The 18,318-nt window shown below is 38.0% G+C and overlaps 1 protein-coding gene across 2 annotated transcripts; it reads left to right on the top strand.

Annotated features, from left to right (window-relative positions):
* Positions 1 to 229: 229 nt before the first annotated feature.
* Positions 230 to 18,283, top strand: LOC100266204 (uncharacterized). 2 transcript variants are annotated; one of them, XM_010651564.3, is made up of 14 exons: positions 230 to 426; positions 687 to 945; positions 1,781 to 1,974; positions 2,080 to 2,215; positions 3,109 to 3,378; positions 3,558 to 3,655; positions 4,345 to 4,459; positions 12,747 to 12,852; positions 13,868 to 13,961; positions 14,512 to 14,708; positions 15,635 to 15,734; positions 15,811 to 15,927; positions 17,283 to 17,339; positions 17,839 to 18,283. In XM_010651564.3, the coding sequence occupies exons 1-14, from the start codon at positions 346 to 348 to the stop codon at positions 17,950 to 17,952; spliced, it is 1,938 nt and encodes a 645-aa protein (XP_010649866.1). In that variant the 5' UTR covers positions 230 to 345; the 3' UTR covers positions 17,953 to 18,283. The 2 variants fall into 2 exon arrangements, 1 of the variants encoding a protein (XP_010649866.1); XR_002030062.2 differs by lacking the exon at positions 17,839 to 18,283 and having other exon boundaries at positions 15,816 to 15,927.
* The last annotated feature ends 35 nt before the right edge of the window (positions 18,284 to 18,318 follow it).

Here is an 18,318-nt window from a genome sequence, read left to right as displayed (position 1 = left end):
TTTATGTTAAATATATTAAAAATAAGAAATTTTAAATATAAAATCACAAAGTTAAAAAAAGAAAAAAATGAAAATGTACAATTCAAAAAAAAGATTGATCATTGTAAAGTTGGTGTGTTTTATAGGATCGGTTGTCGGTGGACTAAGTTTATATTACAATTCATTTTTATTTAAATAAAAAAATCATCCAACTATTAAATTGTTTTATCTGTTTTAGAGGGACGGTTTCATTTTCGCACTTTCAATTTTTTTTTCATGAAAAAGGCGGGCCCCAGGCCAAGAACCGAACCAGAGCCTAATTCAAATGTCAAAACCCTAAGAAACCCCTAACGCACAAGGGGAGAGATGTGCGGAATCGGTGTGATCATCTCCGGCGTTCGCATCGGTTCATCATCTCCAATTTCCCATTCCACCTCTCCGGTCTCGGTAAGTCTCAAACTCCGCGTTTTACTTCTTAATCCTTGCTTTCTATGTCATTCATTTTTGTCATTCAGTTGAAAAGTAGCAAAAAAGATGATTTAGTTAGTTTCCGGTTACGGTAAGTCTCAAACTCCGCATTTTGCTTCTCAATCCTTGCTTTCTTCATCAATCATTTTTGTTATTCAGTTGAAAAGTAGCAAAAAAGACGACTTAGTTTGTTTAGGAACTTGAATTCAATTCTACTGACTGTTTTGATGCACCTCTAGTCGGCGTTTTCAGTGGATGATCTTAAGACGGCTCTTGGGAGGAGGGGTCCGGATAGTCTGGGATGCAAGAAGATTTTTCTTCATCCCACTGTTTCGGGGGAAGAGTGTGTGGAATTGCGATATTGTGGCGATAAATGCGATTGCACGTTCTTTGCAAACGGAGAATTGCACTTCATTGGCGCCACTTTGCAGCTCAGGGGGGTGAATCCTATTACCCAGCCCTTGGTAGATGAATCTGGCAATATTCTTGTTTATAATGGTAGGAAACGATTTGATGTTAATATGGGCTAATTGCGTGGGCTGTATTTCCATGGCTTTTGTCTTTGTTGGTTTGGTTCTTTTGTTGATATATTCACAAAAGAATAGGCTGTCTATCGGGAGAGTGAGCACAAATTCATAGCAAAACAGATATAAGCATAACCTGATCATTTTGGTTATTTTTGGTTCCAGATAATAATTAAAAATTGATTTAAAATCAATAAATTATTTTTATACGCTACATCAAACTTATATCACTTATTCTCACCCTTCTATATAAAGATTTAATATTCTCACCCTTCTATATAAAGATTTAATAATTTGAAAATACATAAGTTTCTAACTAATTTTAATTATATTTGATTATCTTTCATGTTTTCTATAATGCAACATATCATGAGAAAATAATTTTCTCACTTTTTTTTTCCAGAGTACTTTTTGGGAACCAATCATAACCTTTAGTTTTCAGCTGTTCATTCATCCATTATCATTACACACATCTCTCTCTCTCTCTCTCTCTCTTTTTCACACACATATGCTCAGGATCCCAGCACCTCTTCCGTGTTTGCCTATTGTGGGGTTTTGTGTCATTATAAGAATCCATGCTACACATCTAGAAGACCAGGACAATGCATAAGACTTATGACTCAATTACATGATGCTTTTGTGCTTTGTTAATTACATGGTGACATGAGAATAAGCCAGTCATTCTGATTGGGGTCATCCTTGCAGTTTTTCTAATTTTATTCTTTCTCCTGGTACTATACATTTCATTGTTTAGTCTCTTTCACTGAATACAACCAATTTGATGTCTCATTTGTTTTTGTATTTTGAAGGTGAAATATTTGGAGGAATTCATGTTGGCAGTGACAGCAATGATGCTGAAATTCTTATGCAATCTCTAGGAAAGTGCTGCACTTGTGGTTCTCCTGGACACACTACAGCATGCAATTACAGTGGATTAGGCAAAAGTTCCATTCCTGAACTTCTTTCAACCATTAAGGGGCCATGGGCTATAATCTATTGGCAGGTAACTTCAAGTGGTAAGTTTCTAGTTGTAATGATTTCAAATGATACAGCATGGACATTTTTTTGCTTCCTTTTCCTGAGGTTTTACTGTATTTATCACTTATAGGATAGTTCAAGAACCATGTGGTTTGGTAGAGATGCATTCGGAAGGCGGAGCCTCCTTGTGCACTGGCCGAATTTGGAGGATTGCCGGTTTTTGCTATCATCTGTATCACCAATTTCTTCTGTTGAGCAGAGTTCTGGTATATAGTGCTGACAAGAGCTTTTCTTATTTTGTCCTTTTGTTGAAAACATTATTAAAATATCATTGATGAAGAGCGAATTTGAAATGGATTTTTCTATAGAAAATGAACATGTAGTTGGATTCAAACTTATTCTTTTTGCCACTAATGTTTTCCCATATCATCATCAGTTATTGACTTTAGTGAATTAGCCTTAACGACATTTGCTCCCTAGCCAATTCATTGTTGATTTTTAGTGAAAAAAGCGTACTCTGCTAACATGTGTTCCACTTTTGTCATAAAATTTTCCTTGCAAGTGTTTTCACTTTTCATGGAACCTGTTACTAATCATAATTGTTGGGGGAGATTTTGCAATGCTGTTTGGCACTGGGTTAACTTTCTTTTCCTTTGGCTGGTGAAATTCTTCATACTCATTTTGGATATTTTTTAAGTGGTCCACTAAATTGTCTTCTGGCCGGAATAGCAACAAGCCCAGTACCAGTCATCCTTCCACGAGGGTTTTCCTTCTTTTAATGAATTTGTTTTTTCAACTGCAAGGCGCAAAATTCTAGAACTCATCTCCCTCCTGATATAAAAATGGTCTCATATTGCTGTCAACTCTGGCTATATTGGCTGACAAGTAACAGTGTCCTCTGAAGAATGTTTTCATCACTTACTGATGTATATTGTTCTTCTTAATCTTCTAGCATTTTTTGTGCTTTTGCATACTTGTTTAAATTTGAGCCAGTTTTGTACTTCTGCTATTGTAGGCTAAACATCTCTAGTTGTCCAGTTTGGCCCTTCCAAATATTGGTGCTTCTTTATTCCACTTTTTCTATCAGTTTTTGAATTTGTACCTGCTGATTGTATAGAACTCTGGCCTGTTTTTATCAAGTGATGTTAATTGGCTGCAGATTTTGAAGTTGAAAACAGAATTACAAACATCAATTTCTGGGATGAGCTTTCATGTGGGGTGTACAGTGTATCCATTGGTTCGTCAAAAGCAGATAAATGTCTGCTCGGTGAAGTAAAAAAACATGAATGGACAAATCCCATTCTAAAGGAACTAGTTAAGTGGGAGAGAACATATGTTGAACCCAAACCAGCGGAGTTACATTTTATGATTCCCAGCAAACAGCCTGACGTGCATTCAATTTGTTTGGAAAGAAAGCCTTCGGGATTAGGTAATTATCTGACCATGGTGCAGATAAAGACATGTGCAGTGTTTCTGTTTCTTTGCTTAATAATCTGGTCAAATTTCAATTTATCTTAAGAAGATGCATTGCTAGTTTTAGTTGTAGATTTGGACGCCTTGTGCATCAAATAAGGTCCCTGATAGTGGTTTTTCTCTTGAATGATGTAGGGCCGATGCAAACATCAGTTCCCGTGCCAGCACAGACGGTGCTTATTGCTTTGAGAGAATCTATGATGAGACGCACTACACAAAGTGCAATTTTTCCGGTCTGAAGTTTGGTTATTTTGAATTGAAATTGTTGTGGTGGCTGTATGTTGATAAAACAATTTAAAAATGTGCATATTCAGTAGCATGGATAATTTTTAGTTTGATTACAGTATAGATGTGAAGTGATTTAAGGAGACATCCTTCATTTTCTTTCGTTGTCTTAGGAAATATGGACCTAGGATTTGGCCTTATACGTGTGTCTGCTGCCATTCCAAGATGTGGTGTAGTGATGTGTTATAATTTTGTGGATGGGAGTATGTTTTAAAATAATGGATTGCATCTGGATATAATAAAACACAGGGTTATTCAATCCATACTTTTGTATATCTGTTTTCCGGTATTAGTGTCTGGATTTTTTGTCGAGTTCTTGGAGCTAGGAGAATATCAGGTCAAATCTCTTGATTTGTGTATAGTATTTGTACTTGTGAACTGTATACATCACATTTTGCCCATCTTTTTTATTAACATAGTCCCCCTTATGGAAAGAACAGAATACATTCATTTCAGATCATCTATAAGACACAATGGACTGGTTCATGTTTAATGGGACATACACATGTGCATTTTTAGTTAGAACAATTTCCTTATGTTTATGCTTGAATAAGATTAATTTTAGAAGTTAGAAATTTTCTTTTCCTTTTAGTGATAAGGAGTTGTATTGATAAAATTATTTGGATTTTATATTTAGGCAGTTACATGTGACCTTCAACAAGAAGAACTAGTTCCTGTGGCCATTCTTTTTTCTGGTGGATTAGATTCAATGATACTTGCAGCATTATTGGATGAGTGCCTACAACCCAGCTGTAAGTTTGTTGCATAAGCTAGGGTATGTTGTTTTTTCATTTAAAATTTTTGTTCTTTGGTTTTATATAACATCTCATTAAGCTCACATGCTTCTATAGCAACTTGTAGCGGGTGGCAATCATGGTCCAGCAGATAAGATTATACTGCCCCTTAGATCATGTACTTTGTTCTCCTTATAAATAAGTAGGTCCCTTAGGTCTCAGTAATTTCAGGTTCAGCACTTGGAGGTCCCTTGTGCTATTCCTGCTATAGGACTGAGAATTTGAACTCTATCTATCTAAATCTTGATGAGAATAGAAGGTTTTTGTTTTCCACTCTTGTAAATATTCCTTTTAATTCCTCATCATGAGTGTTGACATGACCAATACCCTCAAGAAAAATTATTTGGAAAATAGAGGCCTTCTTTGGCCACTAGCAAAGAAGAAGACCAATACCTATGACATCCTTTAAATTTGAAAGCCTTACAAAGCCTTTAGACCTCATAGATGTCTATGCATTTCTGGACATCATGGACTTTTTTTCATTGACCCCTTGCTTATGAGTTGTGGTAGAGGCCTTTGAGGATATTACTAGTCTGTTGATTATCTATTCAAAGGGTTTTAGTAGGAGGAAGGGGGTTAGATTTCTATGGAGGTTAATGTGTCTTTTTTTATTATATGTATATAAGTAAAAGCAATTGTATTAAGAAAGCCAAAAGTACACCTGAAATTACACATGATGTACGCAAGGCTAAAAGGCCAAAAAAGAGAAGGAAACCACCAAAAACCACCACTTTTCTTACACCACAACCAATCAATGAAATCAAGTAAAGACCACGAGCTAGAGTCTACATTAACCCAGATCCAATCCAAAAACTTATACAGAAAGGATTGTAAAATAGCTTGATCAGTTAGTTCGATGTCTTCAAAGGCTCTTCTATTTCTTTCCTTCCATAAAGTACAAAATAAACACAATGGGGTTGCATTCCATGCTTTTTTCCTTTTCTTCCTAACAAAAGAGTTGTGCCAACTAAGTAAGGAGATCTTGATAGAAAAGGACATGACCCACTGCACACCAAAAAGAGCAAAGATGGGTTGTCAAATCATGGTTGCCTTGGGACAGTGAAGAAGTAAATGGTTTGCTGATTCCTCTTCAGCTTTACATAGAAAGCAGCTACTTGGTAAAGACTAACCCCTCCTTTTTAGTTGATCTGTAGTTAGAATTCCCTCCCAAAAAGCTTCCCGAGCAAAAAAGCTAACCTTCTTCGGTACCCAAGGATTCCAAACAATGCTTGAAGGGAACTCTTTAGCATTGCAAGGAGTTAGGGAGGGGTAAAAGGACTTGACAGTGAAGAGGCCTTTCTTTGATATCCACTAATTCATGACATCCTCATTATCCCTTCTAAGCATTTGTCTTAATTTTCTAAATAGAGCTTCTACCTCTCTCATTTCCTAATCATTGTTGTGTCTTGTGAAAACAAGATTCTAATGACCCACTTCCCCTTTTCCCATCCCACAATTGGGTAATCCAAGCTTCTCTAGTGGAGGCTAATGAGTACAAGCTTGGAAAATCCTCTTTCAAGGAATCTCTCAAGACCACCTATCCTTCCAGAACTACACTCTTCTACCATTTCCCACCTTAAAAGCCACCCTTTTGCTAAACTCCATCCACCCATTTTTGTTGGCCTTCTGAAGACCCACCCCATGACCTTCCCTTGAAGCACCAAAACACCAACCTCCCTCTTCCTCTCCATGTTTCCCTACAATCACCTGTTTTCAAAAAGGATCGTTCTCAGAAGCAAACCTCTAATACCATTTTCCGAGAAGAGTCTTATTTAGTAAGGAATGATTTCTGATGTCCAAGCCTTCGTCATTTTTCTCTATGCAAACAATAGACCAATTCATCATATGAGGCCTATTCTAGAGCTCGCCTCCCCTTCAAAGAAAGTCTCTTTGGATCTTCTCCAACCTCAAGCACACCTTGCGGGGAATGACAAACAAAGTCATAAAGTAGATTGGGAGGTTAGAAAGAGTGCTTTTTACCAAAGTCAATCTCCCTTCTTTTGATAAATATTGTATTTTCCATAAAGCGAGTCACTTCTGAAATCTCTCTTCCACTACCTCCCAAACACAAGGGGACTTGAAAGTGGCTCTTAAAGGGAAGCCCAAATAACAAGAGGGGATAGAACCCACCCACTTTACAACCCAACACCCTAACCAATTCCTCAAAATTGGGAACCTCCCCTATATGAATCAACTCGCTGTTATGAAGATTGATCTTTAACCCAGAAATTGCTTCAAACCACATGAAAGTCCAATTTAGAACCTTCAAATGCTCCTTTCTTGTGTCACAAAACGCTAAGGTATTGTTAAGAGAGAGAGAGAAGAAAACCTTGATTCTCATTCATTGTGTCTACTTACAATTGAGAAAATATATATATACAAGGCTAGGAGTCCTAACTACCATACATGTGACCTATATTAAAAAGGAAAGATTGTACACTATAAATTCATTATATTTAACACTCCCCCTCAAGTTGGAGCATATACGTCATATGCACCAAGCTTGTTACAAATGTATTTAATCCTAGGACCTCTGAGAGATTTAGTGAAGATGTCTGCTAGTTGATCATTTGAATTAACAAAACTTGTAGCAACACATCCTGATGCGATCTTCTCTCTAATGAAGTGACAATCAACTTCAATATGTTTGGTCCTTTCATGAAAGACTAGATTGGATGCAATATGTAATGCGGTTTGGTTATCACAGATGAGTTTCATCTGTTCATCCTTTCCAAATCTCAACTCTCGAAGAAGATGTCTCAACCATATGAGTTCATATGTTGCCAAAACCATAGCTTGATACTCAGCTTCAGCACTAGATCTGGTCACTACATCTTGTTTCTTACTCTTCCAAGATATTAGATTACCTCCAATAAAAACACAGTACCCTGAAGTGGAACGTCTATCTGTGGGTGAGCCAGCCCAATCTGCATCTGTGTAACCAACAACCTGAGTATGACCTCTGTTCTCGTACAACACACCTTGGCCTGGTGTACTTTTGATATATCAAAGAATGCGGATTACGACATCCCAATGGCTATCACATGGTGACTGTAGGAATTGACTAACAACACTCACAGAAAAAGAAATGTCTGGACGAGTAATGGTGAGATAGTTCAATTTACCTACGAGCCGTCGATATCTCCCAGGGTCTCCTAAAAGCTCCCCTTGTCCTGGTACAAGTTTGACATTCGGATCCATAGGTGTGTCTATCGGTTTACAGTTTAACATACCAGTTTTTTCCAAGATGTCTAAAGCATACTTCATTTGGGAAAGGACCACACCGGAACTGGATTGAGCTATCTCAATTCCCAAGAAATACTTGAGTTTCCCCAAGTCTTTGGTCTGAAAGTGGGTAAAAAGATGTTGCTTTAGTTTCTGAATACCATCCTGATCACTGCCTGTAATGACTATGTCGTCCACATAAACAACCAGATAAATACACTGCCCTAAGGAGTTATGATGATAGAAAACTGAATGGTCTGCTGTACTGCGAAGCATGCCAAACTCTTGAACAACAAAACTAAAACGGCTAAACCATGCTCGAGGAGATTGTTTCAAGCCATATAGAGAACGGCGTAATCCGCACACTAAACCAGACTCCCCTTGAGCAACAAAACCAGGAGGTTGCTCCATATAAACTTACTTAACAAGATCACCATGAAGAAAGACATTTTTAATATCCAATTGATAAAGAGGCCAAGAACACATAGCAGCCATGGAGAGAAGCAAGCGGACAAAAGCAATCTTGGCAACAGGGGAGAATGTGTCACCATAATCAGAACCATAAACCTGAGTATAGCCTTTAGCAACTAAGCGGGCCTTAAGGCGATCAACCTGACCATCAGGACCAACCTTAACTGCATAGACCCAACGACAGCCAACTGTAGATTTACCAGAGGGTAAAACAACAAGATCCCAAGTGCCATTAGAGTGCAGAGTATCCATTTCATCCACCATTGCCTGTTGCCAGCCTGAAGGGGAAAGAGCTTCATGGGTGCTCTTTAGAAGAGAAACAGAGGATATAGCAGAAACAAAAGCAGAATAGGGTGAAGATAATCGATGATAACTCAAAAAATTGTAAATAGGATGAGGATTACGAGTAGAGCGAGTACCTTTTCGAATAGCAATGGGTAAATCATCAGGAGAAGGCAGAGTCGGGGCAAGAGAAGCCGAAGGGATAGGAAGTGAGTCAGCAGGTGCCTCAGCAAAAGGGAGAGGAACAGCGACACGAGGGCGACGATGATAAACCTGAAGTGGTCGAGGAGGCACAACATCAGATGGGGAGACAATGGGAAGGGGCAAGACTTCAGAAACAGGAAGAGACTCAGAAGTAGTGGAAAAGAATGGTAAGTCCTCAAAGAAAGTGACATCAGCGGAGATAAAGTATCGATGAGTCTTAAGGGAATAACAGTGATAACCCTTTTGAAGTTTGGAATATCCCAAGAAGAGGCACTTCATGGCTTTGGCGGAAAGCTTGTCCTGTCTAGGAATGAGAATATGAACAAAACAAGTACAACCAAAGACACGAGGAGGAAGGAAATAAAGTGGTTGGTCAGAGAAGAGAAGGAAATGAGGAATCTGATCATGTAAAACAGAGGAGGACATACGATTAATTAAATAACAAACGTTTAGAACAGCGTCCCCCCAAAAACGAAAAGGAACATTATTATGGAGGAGGATAGTACGAGTTGTCTCAACAAGATGTCGATTCTTGCGTTTAGCTACCCCATTTTGTTGAGGAGTATGAGCACAAGAAGACTGATGAAGAATCCCATTATGAGATATAAATGAAGTAAATGGAGTTGAAAAATATTCTCTGGCATTATTACTGCGTAACACACGAATAGAAATATTGAATTGGGTCTGGATTTCAGCATAAAATTTCTGGAAAATAGAAAATAACTCAGCTCTATTTTTCATTAAAAATAACCAAGTACATCGAGAATAGTCATCAATGAAAGTAACAAAATACTGAAATCCAAAAGTAGACGCAGTCCGACAAGGACCCCAAACATCAGTGTGGACAAGCTCAAAAGGAGACTTTGCCCGATTATTCAAACGCTTTGGGAACGAGACACGAGTATGTTTCCCAAGCTGACATGACTCACACGAAAGCGACGACAAAGTGGAAAAACGAGGGACCATCTTCTGGAACTTAGAGAGACTAGGGTGGCCCAAACGACTGTGAATGAGGAGAGGAACATCAATGGAAATGCAAACTGTAGGATATGAATCCGAGGTGAGGTGATAGAGGCCTTGAGACTCACGTCCTATGCCAGTCGTCTTCCTCGTACTCCGGTCCTGCAAGGTCACAAATTTATCAGAAAAGGTAATAGAGCAATTAAGAGTACGGGTGATTTTGTTGATGGAAATAAGATTAAAAGAACATTCAGGAGTATAAAGGACAGAAGTGAGAGGTAGAGAAGGCAGAGGAAGGGCCAAACCAATACCTTTAGCTACAGTTTGAGAACCATTAGCTAAGGTTACAGTAGGTAAATCAGAAGTAGTAGTAATAGAGGAGAAAAAATCCTTATTACCAAATAGGTGATCAGAAGCTTCAGAATCTAGAATCCAGGGTCCAAGAGAAGATGTGTGGGTAAGGCAAGCAGAAGCATTACCAGGCTGGGCAACAGAGGCAACAGAAGCCTGAGATGCATGAGATGCGGAGGAGCTCGGAGGCTGAGGCAGTTGAGAATCAGAGGACTGGGCCACATGGGCAGTGCGAGGAGGCCGTCCATGTAACTGATAGCAACGATCGCGAGTGTGGCCAAGTTTATTGCAATAGGTGCAATGAGGACGTTGGCCTCTACCTTGGTTACCACTGCGTCCTCCTCGAGAGGTAGTGTGAGAAACTAACACAGAAGAATCTGAAATGCTATCAGATGGCAAAGTCTGAGTGGACGAGATACGAAGGAGGTGAACAAACACATCATCCAAGGACGGAATTAATGAACTACCAAGAATTTGATCGCGGACAGGCTCAAGATCCGGACGGAGGCCAATAAGAGTAAGGATCATGAAGAACTTATCAAGCTGTGTTTGTTGAGCCCCAACATCAGGAGTAAGAGGCATCACAGTCAAGAACTCCTCCTTAAGAGAGGCAATCTGGCCAATATAAGTAGATAGATCCAAGTCCTGTTAGCTGATATGAACAATAGCAGAAACCACCTTATAAAGACGCTGGATATCATTCGTGTATAATCCTTTGGCTTGAGTCCAAAATTTAAAACAAGTTTTGTAGGCTCGAAGATGAAGAAGGATCTTGGGATCAACGGATTGCCATAATACACTACATAACTGGGCATCTATCTTTCTCCACTGTATGCGCTCAACCTCAGGGATATCTACCTCCTGTGTAACCAAGTGATCCTCATATCCTTGTCCTATAAACCAAAGTTCAACAGAGACAGACCAAAAAAGATAATTTTCACTGTCAACCAATTTCTCCGAAGTAATCATAGGAGATCCAGATATGACAGAGGAAAAAATGGAAGGTTTAGTAGCCATATCCACTTATCTGGAGAATGAAGTATATTTGGATCAAAGAGAGCCCTAATACGGCTTCAAATGCAGCTGAAGAAGGAAAAACCGAAGAATCGCCCGTGTGAGAGACCAAATGGAAAAGAAAAACAACCGTGGCACCACCGGAAAGGTAGAAGAACACTTCCCAAGGCACGTGCAGGGATTGGGGTTGAGAAAAAATAGCCGGAGGACGCTGGAAAAACTGTTCGGAGGGCCGACGGAGGCAAAAGAACCCCAAAAGAGGCACGTGCAGGGCTCGGATGGCAGAAACAGGTATGAAGGGTGGCTAGTTGACGTCAGGCGAGGCTGGAGGAGGAAGCGTGTCGCCGAAAAGTGGCTCACGCGCCCTCACGCGCCGGCGCATGAGATGCAGTCGCCGGCCAGAAAAACACGCGTGGCCGGCGCGTGGGTGGTTTTCTGGCTCCGATGCTTTGGGAAAAATTGGAGATCTCCTCCAGGCGCTCCTTGCGGTGTGGGAAAAAGACGTCGCTGGAAAAGTTCGTCGGAAAAGTCGCCGGCGGTGAATGTTTTCTGACGACGATTCGACCGACCGGAAAGCGTTTTCTGATGACGATTCGACAGACTGGAAAGCTTTGGGGTCTGGGAAAGGTGACCGGAATGAAACACGGTCACAGGAAGGTTTCCCGGAATTGATGACACGGGGAAACTAGAAAGAATTAGGGTTTCTCCCTTGGCTCTGATACCATGTTAAGAGAGAGAGAGAAGAAAACCTTGATTTTCATTCATTGTGTCTACTTACAATTGAGAAAATATATATATACAAGGTTAGGAATCCTAACTACCATACATGTGACCTATATTAAAAAGGAAAGATTGTACACTATAAATTCATTATATTCAACAGGTATCATCAACAAATAAAAGATGAGACACAACAATGCTAGCTAAGAAGTTCTCTAGAAATCATCCTTGAAAAGCCCTCTTCAAAATACAAGAAAGTGCTTTCTTATTATATCTTATTTACATATCACAAAAAAAAAAAGAGTTTTATCGAGGTGCATGGTCTTTCTTATGATTTGGGTGTTATGGTTGGAGTAAAATGCAAGGATTTGAGAAGAGGATTATCTGTGGAACATTTTTGGATGTAACATGTCCACTCACATTCCTTTTGGTGTCCATCTCCATGGAATTTCTCTGGATCCTGTTGAGCTATATCTTTGGATTATTTAAATGCTTGCTTGAGTATCTAGAGGGAAAATGATGTCATTTGACTTTTTTATCCTGATTATTTGTTAGCCACAAGCTGAATTTTGATGGTTGTGCTTTAAGGTTCCCTAAGTCAAGTGCTTTGGGGGCTTCTTAGATACTCCAGACTGGGATTATGGATGCTGTGCTTTTATCCCTGCAGGAAAGTTTGAACATGACAGTTGGTTTTGGCTGTAACTAACCTTATTTCGGAAGGGAATTCCTCTGTTGTTTTTTGGCCTCTGCAGGAGGCAGACTTCCTTGGCATCTCATTCATTAGATGAGGAGGATTTATCCTCTTGATAAGGTTTTATCAGCAATTTTAGAGATACTCCCTCTACATTTATTGGTGCATAGAGTGGTTATGTTGGACTTTTGGTTTTTCTACTTGCTTCTTGTTTCTTGAAGGAGATTTCATCCTTGTGGAACGTTCTCTCCCATAAGATCTTATGTCTTATATATCGTGTGTGAAAGTATTGTAGAGCTGGTTGTTTAATAAAGTATCTGTTGGCAGATGGAATTGATCTACTTAATGTAAGCTTTGATGGTCAGTCTGCTCCTGATAGAATCTCTGCTAAAGCTGGACTAAAAGAACTACAAAGAATCTCACCGTTAAGAAGGTACCCAGTAAATTGTTCTTTGGCTCAATTGTGGTGGATCTAGGTCCCATGAAGCTTTGCATCAAAAATTTATTTGAATTATTTCAGTTTCTAAAATGAGGGATCATATGAATTCTGTTGCTACTGAAAATTGACAGAGCATGTTAAAACTGGGAAATCATAAGCTGAGCCAAAATTTATAGGCAAAGACACATGCATGATCACATGTATGACAGGTCAAAAGCAAAAAGTTGGGAGCATATTATGATACAGACAAGGAGAAAAGCAAGCAAAAAAAAAAGGTTCAATTGAAAAGTCCATAACAATATAAAATAAACAATATTCTGCTAAAATGTAGCTCCAATGGGTGGGAATACCTAAAATGGAAGATATGAAATTTCAATTTTTTGACTTCCAGGTTATGCCAGTCTGCCCATTTTCTTATCTTTAAGATTTAATATGGTCACAAAATTCTCTTGGTTCATCCTATGGTTTCAAATTTCCATGTTGAATATGTGCTCTGCCTAAATGGTTTTTGAGAGAGCAACTAGTCTTTAGCTTACCCATCTCTGAGTTTCATCTGACTAAAATGAAGTTTAGTTGATAGTTTGTGTATTTCCTTTGTCCAGTCTGGGATAGTTCCTAAATCTGGTTTAACCTTTATATGGTGATGGATAAAAATCCAAATCTGAGTTAATAGTTTTGTTATAAACCTTTTTGTCATGAGTTTTATGAGTTCCTGGAGAGTATTAAACTTTTATTGGATTTGGGTGTACATATACTTAGATCACCGATAGTAGTTTTTTGGTCAATAAAGCTAAAAACATACTGTCAATATCATCATTGTGACACTTGAGTAAAGCTCCAGCCTGTTCTCCTAAGACAACTTTCTCATGCATAGAATGAGTTTCCCTTGTTTAAGATATAAGCCTTTGATTATTTAACCATTTTTTTTGGAGTGTCACTTTCATTTTTTATTTGTTTAGATTTAATGTATTTCTTATGTTCAGTGCAAATTATGCAATTGAGAGTGCAGGTGGAAACTTGTGGAGGTTGATGCTGATTTGTCGAAGTTGACCCAGGAAACAAAGCATGTCATGTCGCTCATAAATCCTGCAAAAACTTACATGGTATTTAGTCTTATTTTGAAGGGAATTCTGTGATATGGTGCAGTATTAGCATCCATGGAAGTACTTAAAATTTTATGTAAATACCTAAGATGAAATATCCAGCATCATGGTGTATGCATACTGCTTTCATCAATATGCTTTACAGTAAAAAATACATATCATCACTAAAATCCAGAAGGTCTCCTGTTCTCATTATTTTACCACCCATGATCCCTATGAACAAAGTGCTCAAAAAATATATTCAGGCTATGCACAGTTACATCCTGTCCTTTAAAGGTTCTTCTTTTCTCCTTCCTGGAACTCACATCAAACACAAAGAGAAAGCTGTCCACATCTCTTACAACTTATTACTTATAATGACTTTCCTTTGGTCCTCATAAAGTAAGATCTTTTGATTTGGTTTGTCCTGTTAAAAGCAGTGTCCTCCTGTAATATGCAAAACCTGTCTGCTTTTATTTTAAGTACATCTCTAGTATATCCACTAGTCTAGATGACTTCTTCAAATTTTATTTTATTTTTATTATTATTTTTTAATCTGTTTATGTTTCAGGACTTGAATATTGGAATAGCATTATGGCTTGCAGCTGGTGGTGATGGTTGGGTTCATGAAGAGATTGGGGAGATTGATAATGATAATTACCAGCGTGTTAAGTACAAGTCCAAGGCCAGGATTCTCCTAGTTGGTTCTGGTGCTGATGAGCAATGTGCTGGGTATGGTAGGCATAAGACAAAATATAGAAGTGGAAGGTATGCTTATTTTGTATTGGATTAGATAATGTTGTTATAAGGTTTTAATTTGTCATCGGATCAATGATCATGACACAAATTAATGATTTTAGGATGAGAGTAGTTTTTGAACAGAAATTTAAAGATATATTAGCAGGGTGAGTATTTCAAAATAGTTTGGTTAGGTCAGCTCAAGTATAATTAGAGCTCAATGACCTTTTTGTGCTTTGATTGCTCATTTATCTATTTATTTTTAAATTTGAAGAATTGTTTGGACATGCTGGAGTTATCTTCAATTTCTCACCTCAAAGGGATGTAAATAGTAATGAGATGATGATCTTCACCAGCTTCTCAGTGGAGGCATTTCTTCAACATTTAAACAACTAAATCATCTGTTGGAGGAGCATATGCTCCCTATGTCCTCAATTATAATCCAAATAGAAAATAAAATATTTAACATTACTACTCCTGACTATATACACCGGCAACTATGGAATATTTCAATTTGTCCTGGGAAACTGGATCTTTTAGAATTGGCATACTGGTAACTGAAAGAGACTGCTGGTGACTTCATTAGTTGTAACCAAGCAGTCATTCGCTAACTTTTGCAGTTATAGTGGGCATGAATCTGCTGGATTCCATAGATTTACATGTGCTTCATATACCCTTAATCCACATCCATTGTGCCCCATTTGGGCCTAGTGGTGAAGATGTGGATTCTCTTCCAGAGTAAAATGACTGATTAAAATGTAATGCATTCTAAATGATTCTGATAGGGTACTGCTATTTCTGTATCAAATGGGTGCCAAATTTAGTTGATTTCTCAGAATCTAGGATGGAATATTTTTTAGAATATGTGCTATTCCTGAAGATATTCAATTATTGTGATGGAGTATTACTTATTCATTTTGTCTCACTATCTGTGCCTTTTGGATTTGTATTATCAGTTGGCTTGGGCTAAATGAGGAAATGAAATTGGACATGCAGAGAATTTGGAAAAGGAACCTGGGGAGAGATGATAGATGCATTGCTGATAATGGCAAGGAGGTAGTACTAACAGTTTTAAAAAATATCATTAATTGCCTGGCACATGTTGACCGTATTGATTTTTTATTTTTGCTAGGCTAGATTTCCTTTCTTGGATGAGGATGTCATAAGGACACTGCTTGATATTCCCCTGTGGGAGGTTGCCAACCTTGATCAACCAAGTGGAACTGGTGACAAGAAGATCCTGAGAGAGGTAGGTAACTATTTCTTTTCTGACTTAATGTTTAATTCATGTGCTGACATGGACATTGTTGTGGCATCATGACATGGATGCTGGACCTTAAAAACACTCATACTATGAAAAAGGTTTCCTTGGTTTTTCATGCATTATTGCCTTATAATTATAACATAATGATGTAAATACATCCTAATCCTGTTGTATAATTTTTTTTTCTGCCCATTTTTAAATTAGGCAGAGGTATTCTCTTTTTGCAAGTGTCCCGACTGGTGCTTGACATGTGGGAATTTTGTTGACTATTTCTCGATGTGCTAACTGTCTTGATTGTGATGCATGCTACATATTTTAGCATCTCTATGTATATTTTATACATTTTGAATTTTAGGAAACTTAGGCAATAAATGTTCTGAAAGTTTTGCAACCACTTTACTGCGAATTGGTGAACTTCAGAAGAACACTGAAAACTGATTTTTAAGATACTTAACTTGACAACTGGATCAGGCAGTTACTTGAACAATCACTGCAATTAGAAATTTCAGGACCATTCTGTTTATGGTTATTCCACTCAGTTAATCAAACTGTGGAGCCAAATACATGTATCTGTGACATAAAACTTCAAAGATAAAAGAGACCAGAAAGCAGTCAAAAGAATGAAACATTCAAAAGACTCATTGGATGAAATAGATGATGTTAGAGAGCATTCTTGGAGAATCATGAATGTAAGTCAGGTGGCTCTATGCAACGAAGTTTCTTGGGCTTCCCTAGCTTCTCTCATCTCCTTTACCCTTCTCTACTTTTTGTTGGCCCGGTTTAAGATAGCTTTTTGCCTTTGGCTTTAGCTATAAACTGAAACTAAAGCTGGAGCCATGATTTCAAAGGGGCAGTTTTGTTATTATGAAAATTTCATTAAACATGAAACAACTTACCCCATAAGTTGAAAAGGCTTCTAGGAAAAGCATGATTGTCCTTATTTCTATGTTCTAACTTATTTTTAGTTGGAGGCTCTTTTAATAAAATTACCTAGACACACGGAAAAGCTCTCACTAGACTCAAAAAGAACTTTTGAGTTCCAAACAGCCAATCCAAATGGGGCATGATGGGTAGCCGCCATGCATGGTATGGAAGTTTGTTTTAAGCTGAAAAGTTCTTTAGGCTTTAGTTTACGCTTTATTCTTGTTAAAGTAAAATTGAGGATGAGGCCCTTGAGGCCTTGCTCAAGTAGTAAAGGGTTTGCCGGATGTTTAATCCCAAAAAAAAAAAAAAAAAAAATTAATTGATGTCGAGCACACTCGCTAAGGTTAGGTAATAGCTTCATGTAGTGAATTATGACCATGAATTAAATTATTTAATTGTTCATCTTTTATTTGAAGGTTGCACAAATGCTTGGTATATATGAAGCTGCAACTCTGCCTAAAAGAGCAATCCAGGTATGAATTCTTTCTTTTGAATTGATAGAATACTTATTTTGAATGTTTTGAAATCCAGTCTGTCCTCTATGCAACTTTTGACTTTGTGCTGAAATTCTACTTGATATGTAATTTTCATTTTTCTTCTATTATGTGTGTTTTGGGGTGGAGTGAAGGGGAGGAGTTGGGTGGGTGGGTTGACTGTTTCCCTTTTTCTTTTCCTTCCTGATTCTAAGAATACTTGAAGATTGTGTGACTTGAACTTGTCGGTCATTTGATAATTTTAGATTGGCTGTATAAATTTTACTCAGTTTCAAAAGGTAATTTGTAAAACCCACAAAAACCTCCTGGCTATCCATCTGATATTTTATGTAGTGAAAGGAAAAGCTTCATTCAATTGCATGGGTCAAAGCCTAACATGATAAGCTTTAGTTGGAGTTTTGCTGATTTTCCACCCTTTTCACTTTAACACTCTAGATTCAATTATGAAATAATCTAACCTTTTATGCTCCTTCTGTAGTTTGGTTCAAGAATTGCAAGGGAATCAAATAGAAAGAACTTTGGAAGTAATCGTGCAGCAAATCAGGCATCTGCAGGGAGTGTTGTGATTTATGGGACATCCAACTTGACTTAATATCGTATTTAGAGGTGCTTGATGCACAGATCGGCCTTCCCTCTGGTCTCTACAATTTTGGTCCGCTTAATTCTAGATTTCCTTTAGTGCTGAGTTCCAGATTCAAAAATGGATGCTAACTAATGATGCAAGCGATGGCATCATTTTGGTGGATTTGGTCTGAGAAATTTTCAAGGTTTCGTTTTACGCACTCAGTACATGAGAAAATTTGTCAATGATATTGATCTCTTGTTGAATGCTTTAGGTCCGAGGGAAGAATTTTATAACAACGCTTGACTAATTGTCAATTAAATATCATGTCTTATGCAATCAATCTTTTGCTTACTTCGAATTACGAGGTCTACAATGCATTTTCTGCAACATGTC

The sequence above is a fragment of the Vitis vinifera genome, chromosome 1 (genome assembly GCF_030704535.1).
Source record: "Vitis vinifera cultivar Pinot Noir 40024 chromosome 1, ASM3070453v1".
Lineage (NCBI taxonomy): Eukaryota > Viridiplantae > Streptophyta > Magnoliopsida > Vitales > Vitaceae > Vitis > Vitis vinifera.
This window is presented reverse-complemented; position numbering and strand designations above follow the sequence as displayed.

What these genes read in the sequence shown, in the direction of transcription:
- LOC100266204 (XM_010651564.3), top strand. Translation starts at nt 346, where the DNA reads ATGTGCGGAATCGGTGTGATCATCTCCGGCGTTCGCATCGGTTCATCA. An exon ending in TTCTGTTGAGCAGAGTTCTG is followed by an intron (nt 2,216 to 3,108) that starts GTATATAGTGCT and finishes AATTGGCTGCAG; the next exon opens with ATTTTGAAGTTGAAAACAGA. An exon ending in ACAAAATATAGAAGTGGAAG is followed by an intron (nt 14,709 to 15,634) that starts GTATGCTTATTT and finishes TTGTATTATCAG; the next exon opens with TTGGCTTGGGCTAAATGAGG.